Genomic DNA, 19,724 nt, shown 5'->3' on the forward strand with positions numbered 1-19,724 from the left:
AATTAAAGTTCTCTAAACTAAAATTATCTAGAACATGACTAAACGCGTCAATATAATAGGTAGTCATTTTCATGAAGGTATAGATAAACTGTATGTACATGGTTTACAAAATCGAATACGTCAGTGAACAATAGTGCACATCATTACCTATTATAAAACTTAGTTATAGTTGGCGTTATATGTTACAAAGTAAAAGTAGATATATAAACGAAATATTATATTGTGAATAGTAAGACCTCGATAGGGTTGGTTAAATAAATTAGAATTATAACTTTATAAAATAATAACTAATAAGTCATAGTACAATTGTTCATTTTGACAATGCTATAATCCTATAATAAATTTAAAATAAAATGTTATTGCATTTATACTATTTATAATATTTATTAGTTAAAATATAAAATATTTTAGTCTCTAACACTTAATTTTGAGTTAAAATTAGTTTATACAACTTTTAATATCAATAGAATTCTTTTTAGTTGAATTCATTAAAAAATGCATTGTAAAAAAAGCCAATAGGTGGGGTTATAATGTTCAAAATGTTTTTTGTCGTATATTTTGAATCATATAATAATATTAATAATTTAATAATTTATGTATATATATTATATATAATATAGTATAGAAATAGGATTTCTCTTTAGCAGTTCACATACCAATTGATCTGTTTTCATTTCTACACGATTATAATTATATAGAACATGATTTTGTTAAAATGTTCATATCAGACATTCGTAATGTCAAACTATTTCTAAGTTATCGGATTGAAATACAATACTAGAAATCGGTTGAAATTAGCAATATAAAATAGTATAGATACTTGATATTGGAATACTTCCAACAGCTTATTATGTAAGTATGTTTGCATTAATGAATCACTTTTCACTTTAAACTAAAATACAAACGATTCATCATATTTTTGTTTGTAATAATGATCATGGTATGCATGTATTATAAATTATAATACAAAATATAAATATATTCTTTAATATGTAGAACGAAATCAAACTTAAAAATAGTTTAACAAAATCAAATACAAAAGTATTTCCAGTCTATGATATGAATACAGAGTCACACTGAGTAATAACTACTTATTTTGATGTAAGTTTGATTTAGTCATCATTTAATAAGATAATGAAGTTACCTACTTTTGGTGTTACTAAAAAAAATGACTATTTGGGACCTTGAAATTGTTCACCAGCATACCAAGTCCTTATCTTGAAAAAATTCTAAATCGTTTCGGAAATGGTATTCTACAACCCTAATGACATTTTGTCATCACTACATGCACACATCCACGAACACACATACACAAACAAAATAGTACCGTAGCCTTATCAGGAGCATCGTCACGGTGGCAGTGCAAAACCCGTTGCTCCAGGGGAATGTCGCACCCGCCACTGTATATAATATAAGGTATGGCAGTGGTGACCATGTGTGTCATGGGACATTGCACACGACTGTTTGCGGATTATCTATCAGCTATTCGAAGCAGATCAATTGCATTTGTTCCGGGATTATTATCGTGCACATTATGTAATAAACAAGCGTGTATACTGTATATTGTTTGATATTAATGTTTTATTATGAAGTGTTTACACGAAAATACGTAGTGGATTAACTGCACCAATATATTCACGCTGGACCATTAACTCGGGCGATCGGTCAAATCGAATTATAGAAATAAAGTCAATACACAGCGATCAAACAGAAACGGAAGAGAGGTCAGGGGCCGGAAATGTTAGTTTTTTATAGTGGACGGTGTGGAGAAGTTTTATATTTTAATATTATTATCATAAACGTTGCACATGAACACACGTGCTGGTCTTGGTCGATGAAAAAAAAGCGAAATTACGATTCGCAATATATAATAATAGGGACTCACGCCCACGATCGATATTATTGTGTTTATAATAATGCGTACACGCATAGTTCTTTGCCGGGCACGATAAATAATTTAAGTTTATGGGCATAGAGAATATACATATGTGCGAGCAAAAGGATTGTAAAATCACAATCGCTGTTTTGTTCAATGTATTCAAACCGCAAGTGACCCAGTTGCGTCCGCGTTAAAAGAAAATTAAACGAAAGGCGAGCAGGCGGACGTGTATGTGCGTGTATTGATCGGTTAAATAGATTGGGCGTAGGTATTAACATTTTTGTTGTACTCTTTAAATTGACAATTTTTATCGATTCATTGTCTGTGAACATATTTATAGAGTGGGCGTTGTGATCCGTGCAAGAAGAGTAAATTGTCTTATAAGTTATAACAGTATATTATCCATTAAATATTTGATTTAGAAAAACTAACAATAGTGTTTTGCGTAAACGATTAACTTATTAGTTATTTGTCACTCATAAAGTCAATTATATCAAGCAATAAAGCTATAGAAAAAACTATAGGTGCTACGTAGAATGTATATACCTATGAATAAGTTTATAAGTCCTTTATAATTCATTAAGTCAATCATTAGAAATATGCATTTGTTTTAATTAGAAAAGGGTTTACAGTAGGTACGATAGTATTTGGACGTATCGAACATTATATAATTTATATATAAGATGAATACCGTGAATCCCGTTGAGTTACATTACATTATTATTATTTTTTTTACATTATTAAAAATGTTTTATATTTGTTACACTTATTTACAGTTATTTAAATTGTTGAAACACGTTTTTAGTTAAAACAATAATATTATCTAATATCTAATTATTTAAGTCTACATGATACAAATGTTTTCACCACACTGTAGTATATTTATTTAACTATATAAAGTCAGTTCAAATTCCTTGTTTAATGAATAAGATACAGATACGAAAAAATAATTCATTAGTAACTAAAAAATTAAAAGATTTCGATCGGTTGTTGTTTGTTACTATTTATGATAGTTGTTAGGTTATCGAGGTTTTTTTGCATTGTTCATTTTTATATTTTTGACCCATTTGCCATTCAATTTCCCTCAATGACACTGGTGAGTCGTGACACGTTCTTAAGGATAGATTTCAACTAGTTTGTTATTTTTTTATGTATAAAAATACGTGATATTGTCTGGTAAAAATAAAATGAGCGTTCTAAGCATGCCTAAAGCTCTCTGATAAATTTTAACCTGAATGTACCTTTTTACTAGTATTTGTCAATATAATATTTTATTTCAATTACGATGTTACCGTTTAGATTGATATTTATTTTTTTTATCTGTAACAAATATAAATCTCACTAATAAATAAAAAAAAAAAATGAAAAATATCTTAAGTGAAAAATAAAATAATTTTCCATTATAATTGCACGTCAGTCACCCGCTGAGTCGTTGCCATCACACAATTATGTTGAAATTCAATTTATAAATTTTATTATCACAATATTGTGTTTGCAGTGTATACAATTATATTACATGCTAAAAAACAGTTAGGTAAATAAAATAAATAAATTCCATATAACTTAAATAATAGACAATTATGTTGGTTGTAATTATGATTAAAATAATAACGTTATATGTGAATTTCTAAATTGTACTTAACTAATAGTAAATGATGATTATTAATCAATAGTTATACTAAATAGAAACTACTAATTCGATCATATTTAATTGTGTGATTATACTTATTATAGTATATTTATATTATAATAATGCATTATATTAGGCACATTGTATAAATCATATGTTATGAAGTATGAATCCATTTTAGATGATGGTATTAATTTCACAATGGTGTGTGTTTTTTTTTATGTATCTGTCATCACTCATCACCTTTTTGGGGAGTAAAAATTCTTCGATTTTCCAATTTGGTATTGTAGTAGCAAAGTGAATCTAGTTAGTTCTTTGGGAGTCAGACATTTCCACTAAATCGGTTTTTTACAAAACGGATTTCTTTATTTTGTCGCAATTTAAAAATGGTTAACTACTGTATAAATATGTACGTATCTACTGTATAAAACTGTATGTATTCGACACTTACTGTACAGCGATGTGGTACACACTAGTCCATTTTTTAAATGTAAATCTATTGTAGATCTTATTATGACACTATACTTGTGTTGGTGATTTTCGTATCCTTTAAACTTTTAAAGTGATGAAAACTTAAATGAAAAATCGCTAAGTGATTGGTAATATTAATTTATATTAGTTAATATGGTAATAAAACAGCTATACTACATTTTTGGGTATTATATAAGGTTTTTATATATATTATATTTTAATACGTATAAACTATTATATTGGCTTATATTCATTTTATTTTGTGGTAATGATCTGTATTATTAACTTGACTAAGTATATGATTGATGATTATAAATAGTGAGTAATAATTATAGTTATTATACTTATTAGTATGGATTTTAAAAGGTGTATTTTATTTTTTTAACTTATACCATTGAATTTAAGGCTGGTACCGAATTGGTTCCCGAGCCCAAAACCTATACATGCCGAATTGATTCCTGTTTGAAAAAGGTATTTTATTAAGTTGAGCCGAATTGGTGCCATTTATTAACGTATATTTTCTTTCGCAATTTACGTCATACGTACCTACGATAAACCTATCCATACAATTATATAAGTACGTATGTCTCAATCGTTATCTTAATCGATCGGGGTATCAGCGATATTTGGCCAACTCTCCAACAGTCTTTTACAATATAATAATCATGCATAATTCATAACTTTACTATAGAATATAGTTCCATTTATACTTATACTTATAAATTTATACTTAATACTATCTAATTTATGTGTTGTACCAATTATTAAAAATAAACATTTTAACTATTTGACCTGAACTCAAACGTTAACCAATTTGGTTACTTCCGAATTTAATTCTAAATGTTTAAATAGTATCTAATTTATAATAACTATTTTATTATTATTATATATTTTCGTTGGATCTTACCTCTTCCTCAGTTGATTCCGGTCGGTCTGTAGAGTCAATGGTGGAATAATCGCTCGTTGTTTCGTCAGCTTGACATGTCGCGGCGACCAAGACGGCCAAAAGTATGGCGCGCAATAGCGCTCGCACGCTCATCGCGACAAAACCACCGACGTTGCTTTACGACCGTTCCACAGACATCCGACGGTCTTTTCCTTTATCTTGTTTCTGAAAAATAAATGCAACAACATAATATTATGTAGTTTAGTAAGTAATTACTAATTACATTAGCTAATAAAAACGTACTATGAAGTATAAATTAATTCTGTAAATATAGTGTTTATTCGTGATGGGATCCGTAATATATTTTCTCTGATTTTGATCAGTATTCGGAATCAACTGATTATTTACCGTTTACTATATAGTGAAATGTTTCTCTGTGATGCTTATCGACAGAGTAAACATGGCAAATACTTAGCGAATTTATGACTAATGTCGTACTTGACATGAATATTATTTACCAGTTAAATGTTTATAGTCACTATAAACTAATTTTTTTTTCAGTGATACGTTGTGGGTGAGTGTTCTTATAAACTTTCACATTTTCAGTTGTTTTTAACATAAAAAATATCAAATAACAAAAAGCGAATGCTTATATTTTTAAAACAATGCGTTGTTTGTAAAATTTAATGATGGTTTATGGCTTAAATATTAAATATATTTAAGAAAAAAAAATGTCTAGTCATTAAAATTTCACAATTATATTAATATTCCGTAGAAAAAAAAATAAAAACTTAATAAATAATTAATAAAATTAAGTATTAAATAAATATTGATTGTATGCTTTAAATAAAATAATAGTATACATAGTTCATAATTTTGATAAATAAGTGTAGCTCAATGTAATTAGATACCTATGTAAAAATATTTCCACATATATTGATTCTGCTGTCTATAGATATATGACATAGCTTCAGATCTATGTGTTATTTCAATAAAATTAGTCTTCACATTTAAATTACATGTGTGTACTTGATATTCCATTATATACTACAATATAAAACACATTGATTGTGAAAGAAAATTATTGAATTCAATATGTGATTAAATTACTTATAAGTTATAATTATGCCTAATTGTCTCCTTTTCATAAAATATAGGATTATCATGAATTCTCTAATATAAAATAATAATTAAACTTAATTACGCATATAATTTGTGGATCCTTTCTTCTTAAAGTTTTAAAAACAATAATTAAGCCCACATTTAAAAAACGAGTCACTAATAATAATTATATAATGTATATTTATACTTGTCCCACTTTACATCTTTTGAGGTCCAGTTAAACAATACATCAACATTCAACATAATACAATCTACTGTTTTAATAAAGTATACTTGTCATTATGGTTCTTATTCATTTTTTCCTTTAGCGTTTTAATTATGTTCAGTTATTTATAAATAAATTCATTAAATATTGTATGACCGAACATGTTGTATATAGTTCATATTTCATTGTATTGGTAAGTTTATTGTCTTGGTAAATATCTGTATTAAATGTTGTAATCTATAGTATAAAATGTATATTTTAAAATATTATTTTGAGTTTATTCGCGAATAATAGGCTTGCATTTATTATTAAAATATACTTCAGTATATACTTGAAATATTTAATAGGAGTTGCAATTAAAAAATACTTTAGAATTTTTGTATATTTAACAACCTATACACATATTAGATTTATATTTCAATATATATATATATATATATATATATTTAGATTTCTTGAGATAAACAGTACTTAGTGCATATTTATGTCAAGAGTCTTTGTTTATTTTGGTTTAAGGTTCATTGCTCATCTTAATCGTGGATCTGACAACTGTGGTTAAAGAGAATAATACATAACTTGATCGTCTTGATCAGAGTTGCTTACCGTAACGTCTACAATAGTCGTTTAGTATTAGAGTTCGTGTTACATATATTTAGCTAGTAATTTTATCGTGATTCTCGCATCTTAGTGCTTTTACTCCTTTGAACTTTTGCTTTGAGATTATTGTTTTGTATGTATAATATGCTTTCAGTTTGTCTGAAATATTTATCAGTATAGCTATTATCTATATATATATATTATGTGTTCTACCGTCGTGCATTAGTAATTTAATACTTTTTTAGTAATTTATTATGATCAATAAATCAGTCGTGCCTTGTCAACGTGTCTTCGGTACTCTTTTAGTTCAACAATAAAGTATATAATATTTGGAGACAAAGATGGGATGCGGTGAAATAGTGCAGTGAAAATATTTTGGACATACCAATAGTATATTACACATAACAATTATCACTGTCCATTCTCGTATCTAAAACTCAGATGTTTATGTATGAATATTTACTATCAAAATATATGTGATAAAATTTTTAAAAAACACATTAATTTACCTATATAATTAAATGAGAATTAAATACGCACAAATAACGAACAAATGTAACTTAAATAAAATAACACGCACTACGGTTAGTCAAATATCGACTTTCCGGATAATCATGATACAAATTGACTATTACTTTCATAAGATACTTATTATTATATTCCATACAATTATATCTATTAGTCTATCTATATTCTATATATATTGCCAAAATAGTTTAAATATGTGAGAAAAACAGAATTATTGTGAAACATATAAAAGCACAAATTTATGATGAATATGTAAAAGTATGTATTTAATTGAAAATCACGTGTAAATGAATTTATCACTTGCTTAAACATATTAGTCAAGTCACACTGAAAATATGTATTTATATACAGATCCGAGCCCTAGTTATATCTATGATTTTATTGCCATAGGTTAATCACCAAGCTCAGCTGTTTATTTACGATTCACAATAACACAGCACAGGAATAATATAAAAATACGACTAATCATTCACAATCAAGAAGAAATAGGCAAGGCATTTAAATTAAAAAAGTTTCTTGCTTGAGCATAGTTACATTAAATATTGTTTATTGTTGGTAAAGTATTTTTAAGAACTATTTTTCGTTTTGTCGTCCTACTTCCCACTCGTATTTTCTGTAGAATTTTTTTTTTTAAAAATCGGATATTAATACGAAACAAGCAATTCATTCCTTAATAATGAAATATTAGTACTTATTTACATCTGTTTATTACTAGTTTTTGATGGCTTAAATCCATTTATTTTTTAGGCTGATTTCTTTGTCACTGCTTTATATTGGTCAAATCGTAAAAGTCGTGGACCGTAGCGAGATCTAAATAATCGTCAGATTATACTGATTATAGTTATTGAAATCGTTTGTGTGAGTACTGACTACTGTATATATTATACACAATTCAATGATTGTGAGATTAAATATTTAATTTATATAAAATCTATCTAAAGTTTAAATACGAGTAAATCTATGAATTATAAATAACTATTTTCAATTTAATAGAATTTCATATTATATCATGCACTTAGGTACATTTAGTTTTATCATACATTATGTTAACTGTTACCTACTCAATACTCATCATTTATCACTAACCTATTTACTAATTGTACTTTATTTAATAATGTGTCCACTACTTTTTCCATCTTATCTCTATTAATTCATTAATATGAATATACCTACCAACATATTATGTGATTTGTAATTTACTTGTCGTTCAATACACGCATACTAACAAGTAACAACTATAACTTGCATATATAAATCGTGAATAAAATGTAAAATCTATTTATGTTCGACATTCTCTAAATAGTCGAGATTCGTATTTATTATACTACCTACCAATAAACATGTTTTATATATTTTATGGACGTTGCATCTGATGTTGTTAATCGCAATGATAACATACATATAAACATGTAAAACTATTAACTTATTTTTATGAATTTAACCATTGACATAGAAAATGTAGGTATAATATTATAGTTAACATAAGTGCATGCAAATATGAAATTAATGATAAATACCTGTAGTCTACTTTATAATATGTAAAATATAAAATATAACGATGACGAATCATTATATACATGTTTACTAGGTATATGATAATAAGTATGAATTTATTTATAGTTTTTAAATGCCAATTATAGTTTTGAATATTGAACGGCAAACACACATTGGGATAAAAACACTGAACACTATCCATAATTAGATGATTTACCTTCTTCTTTTAATCAAAACAAAAAAGTTTAGTTAAATTTAGACAATTTAACTTTACTGTCTTGCTTGTTGCATAAATTTGTTGGTTTGGATATAAATAATTTAAGTGAAATTGTATTACACAAACGTCTATAATTGGAAATATTCAAAAATAAATTTATATTACTTATCAAGCGTGTGTTTTATTGTTATAAAAATGATTAATGATAAAACGAAAGCTCCGCTCCCTTCAAATAAAAAAGGTGTAAAACACCATGTATATTGCTTTTGTTAGTTCTGCGAACGGTAATATATTCATTTAAATCATTTTTATATTATATAGCTATTATGATGTAGGTATTTACTCTGATGTTGTGTAAGTACCTAACCTGGCTTATAACTTCTCAAATATAATTTTATTTTAGATTATTAATGACTAATGAGGTACAAACAAAAATATACACTCATAGATATCTTATACTTAAATGATAGGGTAATTATTAATTAAAATATAGTTCACGAAACCAAGGATAAATACAATAGTTACTTTTATTTATTTTCAAATAATTTACCTATATTTTAATTAAATCGTGACTTGACACTTATTATAATCATTTTGAAATTAAAAAAAGTATATATTATAAGAAATGAATTAAAGGAATACAATGAAACGTATAATGTTGGGTAATTGACTTAACATATTGAGTTTTACTTTTTAAGTAAAATTATTTAAGATTAAATTTAATAGTAAATATACAAACACTGAACTAAAAAAAAATAGATTAAATTAAAACAAAACAAAAAAAAAAAAAAATCATTGCGTAATAACTATTTTATAATATCTAGCAGTCATGTCAAACCCATTCATATTAGTTGTGTTATAATTAGAATAATGTCTATAATCTATATACTACATTTTTAATGAATAGCAGAATATAAAGTATTAACGCACACAAAAAATCAATCAAACACTAAGAAATTTAATATACTTAATATTAATGTTTTTTTTTTTAAGTTTTAATACTAGGTTTTTTCATACATTTTTTTTTTATTTTAAATTATACATTTGACCTCTTGAATACCTCCTTTTAAAATTAAAATACGGGATTTTACTAGTTAGTAATATCGACTCGTTGATTATAATTTGCATTTTGTGTATACTAAATACATTTTCTTATATTTTTATTTTTTTAACTTTCGTTTTCTAATAACTATCACTGGTCAATTTAAAAACCTTGAGCAAGGGTTTAATCTAATATATTCCAAGGTCTTCGATATTATAATATTTATTTCTGGAAATTTGTTATAATTATTTAGATTCTACTTTTTATTTTGTTAAAAATTATATTTTTTTAAAACAAGATTCTTGGTATACTAGGCGTCTAATTAATACTATTATTTATAACTTTATTAGTATATTCAGTAAGTATGGCGTTTACGGTATTCTATAATTATTGTATAATATACTATTTAGTAAACAATATACATACATAAGTATATGATTATCGAGTATTGTTTGGATCACGTTCAATATGAATATAATATGTATTTACTATTTACTATATAGGACTGTAAACTGTTATCTATAATACTCGTATATATGATTTATTTTGTACGATATATTTTTTTTAAGTATCTATCCTAAACACAAGATTCTGGTTTGCTATTAATATTATCAATATTGTAGAGCTTTTAGTTAATTGAAATAATTAATAGATTAATTTAAAATATAAATACAGGTATGTTATTAATGCATCATTATATTTTCTAAAATCATATTATAGGCAGATACGTAAACACAATTTTGTGAGAAATATTTTTTTATTATTTTTAAACGATCCATATACATAGTTTTACTTGAATTTAATGAAAGCTTGAAAAGAGTTATGATTGAATACCATCTCATAATCAAAAGACGAACATTTAGGTGAAGGGTAAAATTTAAAAATATTAAATTTAATAATAATTAATATATAGCTATAATATGTATGGTGAAATATTATTATCATAAAAGTGATTTATTTATTGCTCAGTTCCGTAACTTAAAATAAATTATGTAATGGCTATACAGTTATTTATTTTTAGTTATTATAAATTATAATATGTAAATTTAAATGTAGGTTTATTTTATCTATAACAAGGATGTAAGCCTTAAATCTTATTTTCGATTGCGGTGTCTGACGGTATTGAAAAAAAAATCGTTTATAATATTTTTTAGAAATAATTGAGAAATATATTTATCTAGTCAGGTGGAATCTAAATAATTGTTGAGTATATTTATTTAAACACAAAGTTCTTAATTTAAAAATATTATGTGGTGTACTTAGATAACCAATTTTAATATTTTGTTGCAGGTACCTATAACAGTTAAAGGAATATACACTTTATAATATAATATTATTATTACGTTAACGAGTGTGTGAAAATCGAATCAGACTCAGAGTTCATACGCCGCAAATATTCACTTAGCATCGCGTGTGTATCGTGCGATCCGTTCCAAACGGCACAACGTTTTACGCACGTAAACTGCTACAAGAACATCACGTCTTACCGGTGGAAGTGATGGTCGTCGTTTTTATCAGTTACAGTGCAACAATTCCGACTACAGTCTGCAATAGTGTATTACATAGGTAGATAATTGTAATATTAAGCATAACTGCATAAACGATGATCGTATAAATGTACAGGTAAACGGTATAAAACTTTTTTTTTGGATTTCAAATTGATATCTCATAAAATAAAAATATAAAATAAAAAAACATAGAGCTGGTAGGCAATCGAGGACTTTTGCACGATTTGAAAAGAGCTTTTATTACGTCTCATATGATTTTTAGTATGACTTGTATTATTACAGCCCAATATCGACTATTTGGGGGTTTACATGTTCTACTATTTTTGAATAATTGAATTGGCTTTTTGCTTTTATTTTTCAATTTAGACTTTAGTGAAAGAGCTAGTCGATTGACTAATACATGGTCCATATATCGATACTCGGAGATGAACTATAAAATATTGTCTTTATTTTGAGATCAGATCGGAAAGATCGATTCATTGCACAGTGCATATATTATTGTAACAGAGGAAGGTGGCTCTAGAAAACGCATGCCCGTAACGGTTAGATATTTCCGTTCTAGTCCGTCCGTAACTGTGTTTGCTTCGTATAAAAACAAACAAACCTCGGTGTTAAAACATACATATCTATGCACATTTATATAAATAAATCACGTGTGCAAAAAACAACCGGTGGTCGCCTAACGGGCTGTGACGATATAACGTCGTGTTGCGCGCATTAGTTTTAAACGTCTGTGGGGTGACGGGGGGGGGGGGGGGGGGGCGATGTCGACGATAATATTTTAACGACGTATATTATTATAATATTATTATGTATTGCGGTGCGATGACGAGCGACCGGGGCGATGATAAGGATCGTTCTCGGTGTGCGTATCGTTTTTTGTTGATTCGCACAACACGATAATATTATATAGACATGTGCGTCACGCTCGATACCGTCATTATGGTGATGACATTACACTGTTTAATTCAGTGGCGGATCTAGAGGGAACCACCGAAAAGTTGTAAAAAGTTGTATACGTGCGTAACCCTAAGCAAGTACCATGGTTCTAACCCCTTTATTTGCACCTTAAGATTACCACCACACCCTTGTTATGTCGGGTTAGATCCAACACTGCTGTCTATAATATAGTAATTATTAGACCGCGCGCGCGCGATCCGTCCGATAAAATTTCCCCCCTCATCGCACCCGTGACGTTAATTGATTGCACGTGCGCGTATTTACGCCGTTTCGGGGAATCGCGTAACTGTAAACCCGATAAGTTCTTTTTTTTATACATTTTTTTTTTTGTTTTTCAAACATCAATTACTAGCAAATAATAATAGGTATGTATTTTTTTGTTTTTACGTTTTATGGATATTACGATCACATGCAGATCACTGAGGCTTGAGGAACTGAGGGCGAATATAGGCGAAACTACCGCAGCCTGATATCGATAAACAATTTTTTTCTTGTTAAAAGGAAACACTAAAAATAAAGTTAAATAGGTATTTATTTAAATTAATAAATACTGTACATTGAGTTATCAAATTCTCTTTCTGAAATTGTCGACATTTATTATAAACTTCAATTATGATATTTAAATATTTAATACCTATTCTAAGTTCTAGCTATCTAAACTTTCATCGATCTATCACACATAATAATTAACATAAGTATCATTGAAGAGTTTAAAAACAATTGTTGCCTTTTGTTTTGATATAAACGTTTTAAATGTTTTTTTTTTAAATATAATTTATAAGTTTATAATATTTACTGATGTATTTTCATAAGCTATTTATAAATATGATTTTTTAGAAAAAGAAATTGAAAATCCAAATAACTAAAATTAAAATATGGCCACATGGGTAAATGTAAACTTATTTTTTACAGTTATCAAATAACTAATTAATATTATACGTTTTATCTTACGTCAATGTATAATGTCAATATGATGATTTAGGAACGGACATCTGTTTCTAAACATTTTACAAGTTCTTGAACACTATTATTTTTTATTATACGATTCGCATGTAATAGTGTCATAGGATACGGTGATATTATACTATTCACTATTACATATGTTAATAATAAATAATAATATCATTGTCGGTCAATCTTTTTTGTATGCGGTTTTTTTTTTTTTACTTTGTTTGTCAAACGAATTATCGGGCATGGGTTTTTTCGCAGAGAAAATAAACACTTATAAATATGTAGGGTAAACCTTCATTTCGCTCAAGATTAAAAAGAAGCATACCTACGTTATTAGTCAACATTTATTTTCAGGCAAATATACTCTAAAATATGCAGTTAACATATAAAATATGCAGTTAACATATAAAATATATATTATTTTAGGTAGCTACAATATACAATATCATTGTACGCGTATTTTGTGCGGTTTGTTTTTCTATGCAAATTTATTTCACACTCGTATTCTGTAACGGTGACATGTTAGAAACGCAAATGTAAACTTGACACTGAGTGTACGTTTTAATTTCTAAAAAAAAACTTTTAATCGTTTTTTACAATTGAGTTTAATAAATTCGTTCATCTCGTTATATCTTGAACAATATGTTTAACATTTGAATATCCAGTAATTGAACTCACCTACGCCGTGTAAAAACACATTATGTATCTAAGACCTACCTATCTATAATATGATATTTGTGTGTATACACGATTGTTTCCAAGAATAAAATTTTAATACTGCGTTCGAAATATTTTATATTAAGAAAAACACGAAGAATTAAATCTTTCGTGTAAAACTCGTTGAACGGTACTTTTCTTTTATATTATATGTCGCCCATCGGTCATTATTGTAAGAGGATTTAAAGCGGAACGAGTGTACAAAACACTATAATACACACGACGTACATCAATTATACTTAGTATTACAAATGCGAGTCTTGATAAATATCTATTCCATATTCAGCTAACAGTAATATGTCTAAACATACAAAAAAATGTATATTATAATATATAAAGCTGGCCATAATTTTATTATTTATTGTCTTACACGAATCTAAATAATATAGGTAAAAAACATTCTTTTTTTTACGGTGTCTATAATATAACTCATGAATTATTTGATTAATAATAAAAAAAAAAAATCGAAAAGTAACAAATAATTAGGTAGGTATACCAATAAAATACATCGTATTAATATAATATATATAAACACAATACAAACTAACTACATTGACGACATTGACCCAGTGCGAGGATCAGATTTTTTTTTCGAGAAATTTCGCTGTTATTTCCGACTACAATCATCACCACCTCCGTCATCGCGGTCGCCAAAACAAAATACAAACCAAGGTATATATAATATATATACATTATACACCGGTAGGAATTAATTATAAAATCGGTCGTACGTGCTCTGGGTTTTCTCGAATTTGAATGTCGGTCGAAGCGACACACAAACATGGATGGAACGCTTTTTTATTCGATGGACGACCACTAGGTAATAACAATAACATGTTTTTTATATGCGCGTATTTATATTATATCTACAAATTTGGAACCTTTTCGTAGTTAGGTACTTGCAATGCAAAATATTCATATTTCTACTCGGTAAATTTCGAAACTAGAAGTGAAAACATTTATGTTAGGTAGATATTTAACTGCAGCGTAACAATTACTTTGGTGACAGACGACGATACGTTTACACGTGATTTTCCGTGACCGTTTCTTACGTCGCTGTCGTCGTTTGATTATTATTTATTGTGTAAAGATACTAACATTTCGGTTTTAAGAATAATCTAACTCATTTACCGCGAAACGGCGCGTCGTTGTCACAAGTTCTAAACCAAGTTATGAATACTTCCGGCTACGTAGTTAAAGACTCCAGAACTATCTATATGAAACGTTCGCGCACAAGCAGAATATAATGTAACCGTACAACGTTCGCTCAGATTATAAAATTAAAAACCTATATAAGTCTAGTATCAAAATTTAATGTAAATTGATTAATGTTAAGCACTTGAATTGATTGTGTGTTCGACGACCGAAACCATTGCCTGCACAGATCGCGCGTCAGTGAGTCATTTAAGCTGTTCTGCAGCTCCTAATTTTGGCTTGCAATATTATATACATATAATAATTTGGTTTTTTTTCATTCAAAAATCGTTTATCGGTTTAATTATATCATAATTAACTTATTATAACATGCACTAAGTACATAATATATTAGTACCATCACAATGTTATACTATGTATAGGCGTTATACTGTACGGCTGTGCCACCATGGACCATGTTGAAATAAGGGACCATTTCTCTAGACAAAACAATCGACGTTTCTACCAAAAAAACTACAGTGTGAAATGACAACGATCATCAAACTATTTAATTAAATTACTATTATTGTGTGTATTTTACTACTACTACAGTGCCTCGGACAACCTACTTCGTAACGATTCCAATTCAGCGAGTAAAAACATTGTGTTTTCCATTTAACCTACTTAGTGTGTGTACTATGTGTCTGTGTATATGTATAGTTATAACATAGGCTCGTTGTATTTTCAGGAATTCAATGTCGGTACCTTGTATTTAAAATACGCTAGTTTTTAAAATGATAAACTGTATAATTTCGTTCTTTTTACGTGTGGACGACGAGCATAATAATTAGATTACAATTTTTTATATATATATATTTTCACGCTAATATGCTTTTGCTTTTTTGCCGTTTTACTAATTTCCTGCAGCGTGTACAGCTGTTGTACATTTGTATGATGTATATTATAAGTATAAATAATATTGTTTATAGTACTATTATAGTATATAATCATTACATGGGTGTTTCGGATATTTAAAATTTAAATTAAAAAGAATATATTTATACTCTCAATTAGTGCATATTATTAAATAAGTACACAGTAGTCGTACAAAGTATTTATAAATAGATTTTGTAATTTTTAACGGTAAATTAAATTACATTTCTACTCAATAATATTGTATACTAAAGTATTGTTCACATTTGATTATTAAGTATCATTATGAAAATATATATTTCAAATGTATAGTTGGAAACTGCTAATGTTCTTAGGGGCAATTTTACGACTTATGCTTGACAATAAAAGCTAAATGCGATTTACTACTTGCAGTTAAATATAATGCTCATTTGTATATAATGTAGTGCCCTTAAGATAGTTAACTCAATACTCAACTACAGCGTTATATTGTATAAATGTGTAATTGAATTTCTAATTCGGAATGATACATTTGTTATACAAAGATTGAAAAAGATTCTCTTAAGACTTATGTTCCATGTGGGAGAAAAATAATCAAGTATCTGCTTTCACGAATTTTATGTGCAATTTAACAACAGAAAGTTTTCGAATAATAATATAATCATAAAAAACGGCCTACTTGTAAGTATATTTAAGTCGTAAACTAAAATGAGCATTACTCAGTATAAAGATTTATATTAATACATATTACCACGTGGAACGTATTATTAATTATTATTATTGTAGATTTACAATACATTTTTTAATTATTACTTAAAACTAGTTAAAACAATGTACCTCGTCATTCTAAGGATTAAAAAAAAATATACGTGCAACTATTTAAAATAATTTAGATGTTAATGATATTCAAACTGTTAAAAGTCATACAAAGTGTAACTTTGTATATTTTTTTTAACCAATTATAAATAAGTTTCTTAATTGTTAATGAATGGTAATGACTAACTGGAATCTCAAGAAAGGGTTTCTCTAATTATCTGATGTACATCATGTCTGTCGTACATGCATGCATTTTTATTTTAGACTGAAATGCGTATATTGAAGTTTTTATTTTGTATTGTATTAAGATGTATTATTTTTTTTAATACAACCACTCTATTCTATTTTGATATTCAAATAATATTATTTTTATTTTGTTCTGATTACAGATTAATTGACTACTGAAGATAATTTCTAAGGATGACATTGTTAAATATGGAATAATAACAACTGATAAAACTAAATAAGATGATCTTTTTTAATTAGGTAAATAGGTGATATTAGAATAAAAATACTACCTACTATATATTATATATTAAGTTTATTGAATACGGAAACTAATGCTTAAAGTATTGAAAAAAAATTCTGTATGTTTATGATTTATTAATTGTTTAATCGTACTTAAATATAAGATTTTTAATTTTTTTTTCATACGTACTAAATTACATATTGAACAAAAAAAAATTATTTATTGATGTATATATATATATTATTATGAACTTTTATATTGTATGTTATTAATTATTTTAAATATTATTATGGTGTAGTGTAATTTTGGCACAACCTATTATAGTGGGCAGTATGGAAATAAACGTGAAATAGACTTAAACGGTGGGTGATGAAGTTAAACATGTATAATAATACATACTACAATGCAATAATATCAATAATTCGTATGTACTTACTGTTCGTGCGCGGTGTGTCAGAGCGATCCAAGAGCTCGATGTAATCAGTAATGTAAAATTGAATCAATAAACGATCCTATCTTTGGCCGACCCTAATATTTTTTCGTGTAATATCGTGTTACAGAAAATATTTATAAACAAAATTAAATTCTATATTATGATTTGTTTTATTTGCTCGTATCAACGGACTATGCAGAGCAAAAGACAAAAAATAAAAACCGAGTGTACACTGTATGAACGATGGATGACGGACGGCGACTACAATATAAATAGGTAAGTACTAATAGTAATAACGACGACGGCCAAGTATCGGAACTCCCGCGCAATTGTTCCACGTGATATCGTTACCGGACGACTGTGCCGATGTACAAACGTCCAGGCAAGCACTACAACAACGCCGTCGCCCGGACCCTCCCCACCCGCGCAATAAGCGTCGACACACTGTAGTTTTCCTAGTGTTTAATGATATCGGCGGTGAGCGCCGCGAACCTTTTTTTTTTTTACAATACTTTTTATAAATATTAATTTAACGGTGTGTACCGCCGTCGTGGCCACGGACGGACGGAGAGATTTTTTTTTCACATTTACACCGCCGACGATGACAATATAATATTACTATGTGCTTTGTGGATAATATATAGGTATACTTTTAAATTTGAATATAATATAATATAATATGTTATTTGGGTCAAATAATATAATTTTTACGTGTGCGTGTATATTTATTGGGGGAATTAATTGACTGTTTCGAGTGTGCGGTAAAAATCGTGTCGCACGATTTCAAATCGATACGATGGTCGGATGGTTATTGGAAATCGGAATTCCTTATATTATTATCATCATTGTTAATATGTATATTATATACTTAAACGTGGTAAAGTCATATACCAGTCAGTGTATTCTATCATATTTGTTTTTTAATTTCTCTACATTAAATCCTCTTTTGAGCTTGACAAATATTTTTCTTTAGAAATTTTATGAAAAAAAGTTATTTGTCGAAATATTATACTAATTTATTTAATATTTTCTTAAAAACGAGTAATTTTCAATCAATTTTTCTGACACAAAATCTAGAAATAAAAGTATAACCGACTATACTTTTCTATTCTTAGAAATAAAAAAGATCTTAAGAGTAAATATTTTTATATTTTTTCCAAATTCTTATCTAACCTAACCTTTTACAATAATCTGTTTTTGTATTGTCTATACATTATAAGTAGTCAATAAAATTCTACAATTTTCACTTTGAGAATGGTTTTGGATAGAAAATTGAATCAATTTGTACTTTAGATAGGTCAAAATTAAAAATTCCCATTACTTTTTTTGCTATCGAAAAATAAAAACAAAAAATTAAGGGAAAACGGGAATTTATAAGCAAATCCAATATTATTATTAAAATAATTGTTCTGTAACTATGGTTATATACCTTAAAACTTTTCAAATTTAATCTTTACCTATAGTTAAATGTGGTTCGTTATAGATAAAATTGTCCAAACGTAAGAACAATAAAAACAATTATAGAAGTCATATTTATACATACACTTGTAATACTTACATGAAAATCATTTATTTTAATATTTAAAAAGTTTAAGAGTGCAAAATTTCTAAAAATTGGCTTTTTATATTATCAACAATATACATTTTATTTGTATTATTCAAAGAAAAATATTAGTTATTTTGATTAATGATTAATGATTTTAATAAATACATCGGGAAAACATATGAAATATAATAAACTAAATAGTATATA

General features: G+C 27.3%; 1 protein-coding gene and 1 long non-coding RNA gene across 5 annotated transcripts in view; one reads left to right on the top strand and one right to left on the bottom strand.

Annotated features, from left to right (window-relative positions):
* LOC126549674 (uncharacterized) overlaps positions 1-17,968 on the top strand; it is a 30,397-nt gene extending 12,429 nt beyond the window's left edge. The window contains exons 2-4 of one of the 3 annotated variants that reach the window (XR_007603800.1): positions 11,362-11,637; positions 17,459-17,555; positions 17,837-17,968. This is a non-coding gene — a long non-coding RNA (uncharacterized LOC126549674). Of the gene's footprint in view, positions 1-11,361; positions 11,638-14,784; positions 14,880-16,782; positions 16,935-17,458; positions 17,556-17,836 lie in introns of those variants that run through there. The other 2 variants (XR_007603799.1, XR_007603798.1) reach the window with 2 other exon arrangements.
* Positions 1-18,346, bottom strand: part of LOC114120585 (uncharacterized) — a 33,699-nt gene extending 15,353 nt beyond the window's left edge. For both annotated transcript variants that reach the window (XM_027982547.2, XM_027982540.2), the window contains exons 1-2: positions 17,975-18,346; positions 4,888-5,091 (exon numbers count right to left, since the gene is read on the bottom strand). In XM_027982547.2, coding sequence (XP_027838348.1) covers positions 4,888-5,019 — 132 coding nt within the window. In that variant the 5' untranslated portion in view covers positions 5,020-5,091; positions 17,975-18,346. The remainder of the gene's footprint in view (positions 1-4,887; positions 5,092-17,974) is intronic.
* Positions 18,347-19,724: the final 1,378 nt, after the last annotated feature.

This window comes from Aphis gossypii, chromosome 2 (assembly GCF_020184175.1).
Source record: "Aphis gossypii isolate Hap1 chromosome 2, ASM2018417v2, whole genome shotgun sequence".
Lineage (NCBI taxonomy): Eukaryota > Metazoa > Arthropoda > Insecta > Hemiptera > Aphididae > Aphis > Aphis gossypii.